Source organism: Melitaea cinxia, chromosome 24 (assembly GCF_905220565.1).
Source record: "Melitaea cinxia chromosome 24, ilMelCinx1.1, whole genome shotgun sequence".
Lineage (NCBI taxonomy): Eukaryota > Metazoa > Arthropoda > Insecta > Lepidoptera > Nymphalidae > Melitaea > Melitaea cinxia.
The window spans coordinates 2,087,665-2,098,990 of NC_059417.1; the positions used below are offsets into that span (position 1 = coordinate 2,087,665).

At 33.9% G+C, this 11,326-nt stretch overlaps 1 protein-coding gene across 1 annotated transcript; it reads right to left on the bottom strand.

Annotated features, from left to right (window-relative positions):
* Positions 1-9,009, bottom strand: LOC123665761 (facilitated trehalose transporter Tret1-like). Its single transcript, XM_045600022.1, has 7 exons — positions 8,875-9,009; positions 7,707-8,027; positions 3,793-3,922; positions 2,214-2,297; positions 1,187-1,404; positions 492-674; positions 1-234 (listed from the first exon to the last, which is right to left on the bottom strand). Exons 1-7 carry the CDS (start codon positions 9,007-9,009, stop codon positions 1-3), a joined length of 1,305 nt encoding a protein of 434 aa, XP_045455978.1.
* Between the last annotated feature and the right edge of the window lie 2,317 nt (positions 9,010-11,326).

An 11,326-nucleotide genomic window follows, 5' to 3' on the forward strand; every position in this document is an offset into this window, starting at 1 on the left:
TTATTTCTTCGTTCTTTCTTTCACAAACAGCTTCTGTATCGCATCAACCGATAGTCCCTTAGTTTCCGGCAGATACAAGTGACTATAGGCAGCTGATAAGAAACACACCACGGAAAAGAAGCAGTAAGTAATTCCGAGACCGAAGGCCTCAACTAGGGGAGCGAAAATATTCAGGAGGACAAAGACAGATATCCACCTGCAAGCCATCACACAACTGTTCCCAAATCCTCGCACCTAAAACATAATATCATATCAACAACCTTACAGAAGACTTCAGCTAAATAATAGTGTTTTCAAGCAGTATTGTATTCCTGTTAGTGAGTAAGGTGACTAAAGCTCCTAGGATTGGGGATAAAGTCGGTAACGCGTTTGCGATGCTTCTGGTGTTGTAGGCGTTTATAAGCTACGGTAATTGTGCACCATCAGGTGAGCCGTACGCTTGTTTACCGATCTACTTATATAAAAAAGTACTTGTAAAAAAGTTTCGTTACCTCAGGTAAAAATATTTCAGCAGCGACGACACTCGGTATCGCTGCGCAGCCAAAATTGTACGTAAAGCTAAATGCATATAACGCAAATGCGCTAAACCAAGGAGGCGCATAATGGAAATGCAGTTGAGAGCCCAACAACATTGTAAATACTCCACACAGGGCACATGATACTGTCATCAGAGTCTGAAAAGGAAAATACAAATCAAGTAAAATCACTGCTTAAGACAATGTAACGCTACATTGCTTCAAATTATGTTTGGAAACATGAATACCTAGAACGCCAATACTACCAATTAAATATGACATGTGTCAAGCTCGGTTATAAGAAAAAAAGGGTTGTTATTTGATCGAAAGGAAGGGATTTTAAGAAGCATACTATGCCTTCCGTAACTAATGAATTTACGTCTCAATAGCTATAATATCTGAGGATAAGCTAATCTACTTCACTGGAACATAGCCTTGAAGTATCGTATTGCGATGCGCGTGAAGGAGGTTGTTATTTTTTTTAATATAGTAGGTGAATATATCATGAACTGTGGGAGCCTTTGTCCAGCAGTATCCTGCAATAAGCTGTACAAACTGACTGACTGGGTGTACATCTTTTTCAATATTTTGGTATCACGCCACGGGATCCAAGGCCCTCCTGAAAATTTCAGTCAGATTCATTACGTTTCATAGCTAAAAAACAAATATACCTTTCTACCAAACTTGTCCAACACGAGTGCGCCCATCAGACATGCAATTAAGTAAATCCCGGCTAATATAATCGAACATGTATTTGTATCCAAACCGGGGACTGCTTCCTTAAATATAAGTTCAGCATACAGTGAAATAACCATGGCCCCCATGAAGATTGATAATACCATGAGTATATGTACTGTAGCTAGTCCTTTTCTTGATGATTCGGAACGTTCTGAAATTATTGACAATAAAAGTTATATTGATCTTACGATTCATGTAAGTGCTTTTATCTTAATTTATTTAAAAAATGTCTATAGGTACATTACTCGTCTGTTACCCAAAGCACAGAGATTAATTAACCAATTAAGATGGTGTATGTCAAAAAAATTATTTTACATAGTACTATAAATAAAGTGTTATATACATAGTACGGTAGTAAAATAGTGACGGTTTGCATGTTCGATTCCCGCTAGAGATGGATATATATATAGTATTTATACAAATAATTTTTTTCCTGTTTCTTTGTCCGTCCTTGTTGGTCTCCTTACCGTGCCTCGGATATCACGTTAAGCCTTCAGTCGTGGTTGTTACCCTAAATAGTTGATAGCGATCGTTACTAATAGTACAGAATATACCCGCCAATTCCAACATTGAGAAAGAGGCCTATGCCCAGCAGTGGGATGTTACAAGCTGAATCGTATCAAACCATATCGAATCTTCTATATGTGTATATACATAAATGTATTCAAGAGGCTATTTTTCGATTTAATAATTTTCAATTATACTTTTTTATGACACGTTGTTGAGTGTTACTTGGCAGCGTCGACCCTACACTCTACAGTCGACCCTGCCTAGTAGCTCTGGCCACCTTACTCACCACAGGACCACAACAATACTTGAAAGCGATGTTACTTGGCTATGATCTTTTGTAAGGTTGAGGTGCTCCTCCAGGTGGTTGCTCCAAATTTTGAACAGGATATAATTATGCTGTTGTTTCTAACCGCGATAAAAATAATAATACTTGTATATTGAAATTCATACTTAGAAATTGCCACACTGATAAACTTTCATCATCTTTCTCGGTGGTGCTTGGAGACTTTTTTAAAAGTTCTTCAACAGCTGCATCTAAAAAAAGCATGTATGATATTATATTTTTAAGGTGGTTTTCATTTCGACTTTATTTTTTAACTGACTTCCAAAAAAGGAGGAGGTTCTCAATTCGACTGTTTTTTTTTTATGTATGTTACATTGAACTTTTGACCAGGCGAATCGATTTCGACAAATTTTTTTTTAATCGAAAGGTGGTGTATGCCAATTGGTCCCATTTAAATTTATTTGAGATCTAACAACTACTTTTCGAGTTATATCTAATAATGCGTTTTTACTTGACGCTTTTTTCGTCGACCTACGTTGTATTATACCGCATAACTTTCTACTGGATGTACCGATTTTGATAATTCTTTTTTTGTTGGAATGGGGATATTTCTAGTTTGGTACCATAATAAGGATACCAGGATCTGATGATGGGATACCAGAGAAATCGAGGGAAACTCTCGAAAATTCGCAATAACTTTTTACTGTGTGTATCGATTTTGATAATTTTTAATTTAATCGAAAGCTGATGTTTATCATGTGGTCAAATATAAATTTTATTGAGATCTGATAACCACTTTTCGAGTAATCTTTGATAACTTGTAGTTACTTGACTATTTTTGCGTCGATCTACGTTGTATTACTCTTCAATGTAATTGAAGTCGGTTTTTTTTTCGTTTCCGAGCAAACACAATTATTTAAAGTAACAAAGTTCTGATGTAAGAACCTCAGAAGCTTTTACCATGTCGAATCGAAATGTGGTGCTTGTCTGGTCCCATTTAAATTTAATCGAGATCTGACAATTATCTAATTCGTATTATTTACTTATTATTTTATTATTAAATTATTTAATAATGCGCATTTACTTGACTATATTTCCTTTTACCTACGTTGTATTACTTTTCTATGTAGTTGAAGCCGGTTTTTTCGTTTTCGATCAACACAACTATAAATTTTATGTACATCTTTTAGACTGATAAAATCTCAGTTAGTAAGATTTTCACATATATGACTAGACGATGAATCTCTTAATAGCAGAAATCATTAATTTGTCGTTTGCTGGATGTGTGTGTTTTTACAGTATTTCTTTCTGTATTCTCCGTGTTTTCGACAAAAAATAATAAGAATATCTATTATATTTTATATTTACTTCCGTTTATTGTGTCTATTTTACGTAACGAAATGTTGTAATAAAACACACAAATGTTTATAGTTCTGTTTTTACAGCCATAAATCAGCAAACCAAAGTCTAGACCAAACAAATTAGATAAGTTACGCTATTCGAGTATCATTTTAAAAAACTTAATCTCTCTAAATGAAAAAGTAAAGCGTATTTACATAAGTATCTAGTTGTTTCCTCATACATTGTAAGAATGTCTGTTTGCGTAGATGTCTATGCTTGAATTAAAATTGTACGCAGGTCTCCATACAAGTCTAATTCTTTCGTATTCAAATTCCTTTAAAAAATTAAGGATCCTCAATTTTACCAAAAATAACTTGACTTAAAATTAGGTTATATTCCACTTACCATCACCACCCGATTCCAATATTTTAATAATTCTTGGATCTAATTGTAGTTTTAATTTCTTAATTTTAAGTTCCATTTCTTTAGAATTTTTCTCGATTCGATGATAGAAAGCAATTGATTCTGCTGCTTCCTAAAATGAAATTTTTATTTTTATATAAAAAGAGATTATTAATAGATTTTTTTGATGTCGCTATATATTGTTTACTAGTTGGATTATATTTAGATGTTTACAAGACTATTTATATTCCAGATTAGACAAAAAGCAAAATTAACGATGAAGAAAACGCGTTCAGCATTTAGATTCTACAGGTTACGTCAATATTTTTTATAGTACCCGTTAACTGACTCCCCTAAGAAAAACAAAGCAATTTTAAAATCTACCCTCGACGGTTCTTAGATCAAATTTTTTGACCAAAAAAAGCAGTCGAAATAGGAACCTCCTTTTCCTTATAAATTGGGTTTATATACAAAAAAAAAAAAAACGCAGAATTATACTAATGCAATGTGTTATATAAAATAAAATAGAGTATTTGTGTCTACATTTATCTTTGAAATACTCTTGTTTACAAACAACTTCAAACACAGGAGGAGGTTCTCAGTTCGACTGTATTTTTTAACCGACTTCCAAAAAAGGAGGAGGTTCTCAATTCGACTGTATTTTTTTTTTTTTTTTTTTTTTTTTTTATGTATGTTACATCAGAACTTTTGACCGGGTAGACCGATTTCGACAAATTTTGTTTTAATCGAAAGGTGGTGTGTGCCAATTGGTCCCATTTAAATTTATTTGAGATCTAACAACTACTTTTCGAGTTATATCTAATAATGCGTTTTTACTTGACGCTTTTTTCGTCGACCTACGTTGTATTATACCGCATAACTTTCTACTGGATGTACCGATTTTGATAATTCTTTTTTCGTTAGAAAGGGGACATCCCTAGTTTAGTACCGTGATAAGGAAACTAGGATCTGATGATGGGATCCCAGAGAAATCGAGGGAAACTCTCGAAAATCCGTAATAACTTTTTACTGGGTGTACCGATTTTGATAATTTTTAATTTAATCGAAAGCTGATGTTTATCATGTGGTCACCTATAAATTTTATCGAGATCTGATAACTACTTTTTGAGTAATCTTTGATAACGCGTAGTTGCTTGACTATTTTTTCGTCGATCTACGTTGTATTACTTGTCGATGTAATTGAAGTCGGTTTTTTTTTCGTTTGCGAGCAAACACAATTATTAATGTAAGTTACCTCATAACTAATGAGTGCAATAAAGAATACATACAGAGTTTTCGACTCCTAACTACGTTCTTTCAAATGGAGGGTTCTGTAGGTAAAGTTGATATCGTTCCTCGTAAAAAAAAACCGTAATCCATTTTTAAATTTGACTTTGTTTAAATAGACGAGCTACTTTTATATACTCGTTCTGAATGATACATTATGTGAGCATGTAAACGATTAAACATCCTAGGAGGAATTCTTTCCAATACGCATTTCTTTACTAGTATTCGCCATTTAGTAATAATTTTCTAATTTATGGATTTTTTAGGGCTATGTAAAAAAATGAGTGTCAGCTCCGACGCACAACTGTAGTTTACTCATTCAAATCGACTATCTAAATAGGCACAAAAAAGGCTTGCTAGTCTAAAAAAAAGATTAATACCATATCAAATGGTAAATAAATGAATCATATAACGCCATCTATCGACTGATCGATGGTGTTATTAGAAAACTTCGTTGTCAACGTTTATAGATGACGACTATTTCTTAGAAGTTTATCTTTCCGATAGATGGCGTTACGAGAAAAGTAACGAGATCGTTTACTTCTCATGGTTTTTTCATACCGGCGGCCTTATATGAAAATCGATTCCAGGAATATTCATTTTACTACACTATTTACGATATGCGATATATTACGATGTGCTGTGTGGCTACGGCACCAAAGAATAGAGCCACCCCCTCTCTTCCCGCGGGTGTCGTAAGAGGCGACTAAGGGATAACAAGGTTCCACAACCACCTTGGAACTTAAGAAGCCGACCGATGGCGGGATAACCACCCAACTGCTGGCTTTGAAATACACATGCCGAAGACGGGCAGCAGCGTCTTCGGTACGACAAAGCCAGTACTGCGGTCACCAACCCGCCTGCCCAGCGTGGTGACTATGGGCAACACATATGAGTTCACGCATTTTTTGCGCGAACTTGTGGAGGCCTATGTCCAGCAGTAGACTGCAATAAGCTGGAATGATGAATGATGATACAGGTGTTTGCCGTGGTCTGAGTGTTTGTGCAGTCCTTTTGGCTCCCCCCACCGTGCCTCGGAGAGTACGTTGAGCCGTCGGTCCCGGTTGTTATCCTGATACACCTGATAGCGATCGTTACTCATAGTATATATCCGCCAACCCGCATTGGAGCAGCGTGGTGGATTAAGCTCTGATCCTTCCCCTACATGAGGAAAGAGGCCTATCGAAAGCCCAGTAGTGGGATATTACACGCTGAAGCAGCAAACGATCGTTTCGCATAGTTTTTGATATATTTTTCATATCTAATACATACAAAAAATCACTCAATAAACTATAAAAAACTCGCACGTATCGTAAATAGGTGGTAAGTTGTAAAACACCACAAGTTACCTCTGACACCGCGCCCTGCGACATAATTCACTAAATCGCATAAGGACCTGGCAAAATTATTGTAGCGACAATTGATTGATTAACGAACACTCTGTATATATACTCTCTCTGGTTCTTTTTCAATTCGAAAGATGGTACTTGTTGTGTGGTTCCATTTACATTTGATAGAAATCTGACGAGTACTTATACAGTATTTAATCGATATTTTTTCGACTACCCACATTGTAAATCGAAGTCGTTTTTTTTTGGTTTCGAGCAAACATAATAATTTATTTATACTACGTTGTACAGTAGTAAAACTAATTTATATTTGTATATTTATTTCAAGTTTAGCTTCTTGATAAAATTTTAAGTTAATAATTTTATTGTTGTCAATAATTGTTGTCTTGTCTTCCAAACCAAGATGTTCGAGTTAAAATGGAATACGCGTTTTGTGTGTAAGATGATCGTGATCAAAGCGAGCTAGACACATCTAAGTTTTCATTTTATTTGCCATCGGGTTTTAGCTAACTTACAGTACAACAATTCAGCGTATAAATATCCTAGTTCCTCTTTTATATACAAACACTTATGTTCGATAGTAGAGAAAGCGAATCTTTTCAAAAATAATATAATCAATAATTGTGTTTGCTCACAAACGAAAAAAAACCGACTTCAATTACATCGACAAGTAATACAACGTAGATCGACGAAAAAATAGTCAAGCAACTACGCGTTATCAAAGATTACTCAAAAAGTAGTTATCAGATCTCAATAAAATTTATATGTGACCACATGATAAACATCAGCTTTCGATTAAATTAAAAATTATCAAAATCGGTACACCCAGTAAAAAGTTGTTACGGATTTTCGAAAGTTTCCCTCGATTTCTCTTAGATCCCATCATCAGATCCTGGTTTTCTTATCATGGTACCAAACTAGGGATATCCCCTTTCCAACAAAAAAAGAATTATCAAAATCGGTACATCCAGTAGAAGTAGTTATGCGGTATAATTCAACGTAGGTCGACGAAAAAAGCGTCAAGTAAAAACGCATTATTAGATATAACTCGAAAAGTAGTTGTTAGATCTCAGATAAATTTAAATGGGACCAATTGGCACACACCACCTTTCGATTAAAACAAAATTTGTCGAAATCGGTCTACCCGATCAAAAGTTCTGATGTAACATACCTAAAAAAAAAATACAGTCGAATTGAGAACCTCCTCCTTTTTTGGAAGTCGGTTAAAAACAAAAAAAAGTTACACACAAGATTATCTTAAAAAAAAATATAAAAAATTACCTTTTCTTTGCCGCATTTCAATAGAAAAATTGGTGATTCCTTTAATAATGTAAGAAGTGCTACGTACAAAATAGATAGTATTAGATGCACGTACACTACACTATAATAGGGGAGGTATCCACCTAAGGTGTATGAAAATAATAGTCCTAAGAAGAATACGTATATAGTACTCGATGTTAGGCCGCCTCTGATAGAGTCGTGGCATATTTCCGAGATGTATACAGTGGATACCGCTTGCCCTCCAGCACCGAGACCAGCTAATCCAGCGCCAAAAATATCAAGGTACATAGACTTGGTCACGGCAATAATTCCCCATGCAACCTGAAAGTTTTATTAAAATAAATGTATTAAGTGTGAAACAAAATAATTTTAGCTTGTTATAACACAGGCCGAAGAAGGGCAGTAGCGTCTTCGGTGTGACAAAGCCAGCCCTGCAGTCACCAACCCGCTTGCCCAGCATGGTGACTATGGGCAGGACACATGAGTTCGCGCCATTTTCGACGCAGGCATTTGGAGATCTATGTCCAGCAGAGGACTATATTAGGCTGAAGTAATGAGGTATTTTATAGTTAAATAAAATAGTAGTGGGCAAAGTAATATAATGAGTCACCTTATCTATATATATATATATATATATATATATATGAATGTTTGTTTGTATGTCCTTTATAGAATCGTAAACTACGCCTTTGATCATGTCATGATCTTCTGCAAAGTGTTGTACGTGAGCCCACAAAGGTTTCTGAGTTGATACGACAAAGAAAAAGTGTAGCGACGCACGCAGGGTACTAGTTGATAGATTTATCTTAAATTTCCAGTCCTAAGGTAAGCGACTTGATACTTGTGTTATATACTCTTGGTATATAGGTAACATATACTCTTATAGCTATTTTTTTTAAATAAAACAGACGTACATAGACATTATATATATATACTACACTCAATACAAATACTACACTCAGACTCAGTGAGAAATCAAACCCACCACCCACGGAGCACAAAGCAGCGCAAATACAAACCTGCGCCAAAGGGTTAGTCAAACTATAACTTAAAAAGAAACTAAACTTGAACAATGTTTAATTTCTTCATAAGTTTAAAAGTAGTCAAATCACACCAATACCACTGGTGAAGCTGAAACTATTAGAGAACATAATTGATCATCACTTACTACAAAAGGTACACCGTAAACCATAGCAGAGTACTTCCTTCCGAACTTGTCTAAAGCATAACCACAAAAAGGTGTTGACAAAAACCCTCCAATGTTTGCCAGACTTCCCAATATAGAAAATTCACCGCTACTCATTGGTGAATCCAAAACAGTCTCGTTTGACTTAAAAAGTGTGTAAGTATACGATGGCCAAGCATATATGAATCCAGTTAGAGCTGTCAAGTTTGCAACTGGAAAGAGAAAAACACCTTTTAACCTTCTGCAGCCGAGGTGCGTTTGTTGTTAAAATTTGACTGAAGCTTAGTCTGTCAAACGTAAAATTAAAATGTGCCTTTTTTATTTATTATAAATCTAGATTAAACCAAAACTTTTTATATCAAAATAGATATTAATAGACGTAGTTAATTTACAATATATAACAATGAGGCATAGAAATAAAACTAAATATTTATTTTGTATTTCTAATGACGTATAAATATTTAGCAAACTTTTACACTAGGTGTTATAAGCACAATGTCAAAATTATAAAATTATCGAATGCCCAAATTGCATGTCAATATGTCACATTATAAAACCGTCAGTCACCTTTTTTCAGTCAAAAAAACTTGAATTTTTTTTCTCGTTTTAATTATTACATCATTTAACAATAACAAAGAAAAAATTGGGATCACGGTACATTCTGGCACAATTCAGTCTCAAGTTTCACATTTTGAATAAACCAAAATTTACAGTCTTCGCAGAGTTTATTTATTTATTTAAATGATAACCAATCTATATTAATATTATAAAGAGGTAAAGTTTATAACTTTGTTTGTATGTAGGGGGTAATCTTCGCAAATACTGATCCAATCCTGAAAATTCTTTCATTAACAGAAAGCTACACTATTCAGGAGTAACATAGGCTATATTTTATTGTTATTGAACAAAAAATTCAGTAAATAAGAAAAAGATTAAAATATAATGTCAAAATGGTAAATCAACTAGCGCCATCTATCGCTAATAGACAACAATTTATTAGTTTTTCGACGTTATTAATTTAGTCTTATTTTAGTCTATCGACGACGTTTTCTCGATTTTTGATAGATGCCGTTGGAGCAACATATAATTTATTTAAGCTATAAAATTTGTTCTTTAAAGTATGTTATTTGGTTAATATAATAATAATTAACGCCCAACGAAGTGGGCACGGGTCGGCTAGTAAAAGATACATTAATAATAGTTTCTTACAGATAAGGTTACAATATGATGTCAATGTTTTTTAATTACAGATTATCACTTGACGTGACAATGCATGTTGCATTATCACGTCAAGTAATACAAAGAATTAGTTAGTAAATTTATCAGTAAGCAATCAGTAATAAAATTTTTAAATGACAATATCGTTAATATGTATCAAGTTTCATGTGTCATCCAGTAACTATTCAGAAATGCCTGATAAAATACAATGTCAAAAGCATAAAAATTTAGGAATGCAAATAAAAAAAAATAATTAAATGTGAAAAACAAAAATTAAAATGAAAACAACACGTTGGAGTCAAATAAAATTAACAATTACAAATTATCGAACGGTCAAATTGTATGTCAATACGGCAGATTACAAAATTAAAAATTTAACTATAGGTTAATTGAAAAATTACAAATTATTGTAATGAAGAGCCAGTAATTAAGAGGTATATAATAAATTCTATCAAACTCTAAATTATACAGCAATATCCAAACCAAAATATTAGACATGTTAAATCTATAGAAATTAATAAAATTGAAGTGTCTGTTTGTAATATTAAAATAACCGCTTTTAACTAAATTCATATGTATAGACGCTACATATAGCAAATAACATTTTTTTTATAATTTTTGTTTGTCTGTCTGTCTTTCTATCTGTTTGTTCCGACTAATCTCGGAAATGGCTGTACCGATTTTGACGGGACTTCCACTGGCAGATAACTGAGGTAATAAGGAGTAACTTAAGCTACTTATATTTTAGTTTTCTTTCATAACTACGAACTAAACAATAATTATTTTGTTAACTTCCACGCGGAAGAAGTCGCGGGCACAGCTAGTACGATATAAAATAAATTACTTTAAATAAACAGTTACTCATAAAAACATTGAAATTCAGTTGCACATCCCACAGCACTACGATTCCGACAAATAGCTGATTACGTTACGCTTAAATTGAAGCAGCCGTCATGGCATATGTCAATACTTGGAATCTTTTTCGAAATGCTGTTTATAATATTAATATACTCGGTACAGGGGATTTTTTACCAATTGCGTTCTATAGACTCTTACATGTAGAGGAGTTGCGTGGAGCACTGAAGGGAAATTGTCTATTCACATGCGCAGTAGGAGAATCGTCTGTCTTTTTTAGTCTGCTGGAACTAATTTTGCATAATTTTGTTCCTGGTAATCACTCAAATTATGTTTGAGGTTGACGAAGAGGTAAATCAGC

Coding starts and splice junctions, on each gene's coding strand:
- LOC123665761 (XM_045600022.1), bottom strand. CDS start 9,009: ATGAGTAGCGGTGAATTTTCTATATTGGGAAGTCTGGCAAACATTGGA. Junction 8,028..8,874: donor TTTACGGTGTACCTTTTGTA/GTAAGTGATGAT, acceptor TAAAACTTTCAG/GTTGCATGGGGAATTATTGC. Junction 675..1,186: donor TGGACAAGTTTGGTAGAAAG/GTATATTTGTTT, acceptor TTTCCTTTTCAG/ACTCTGATGACAGTATCATG.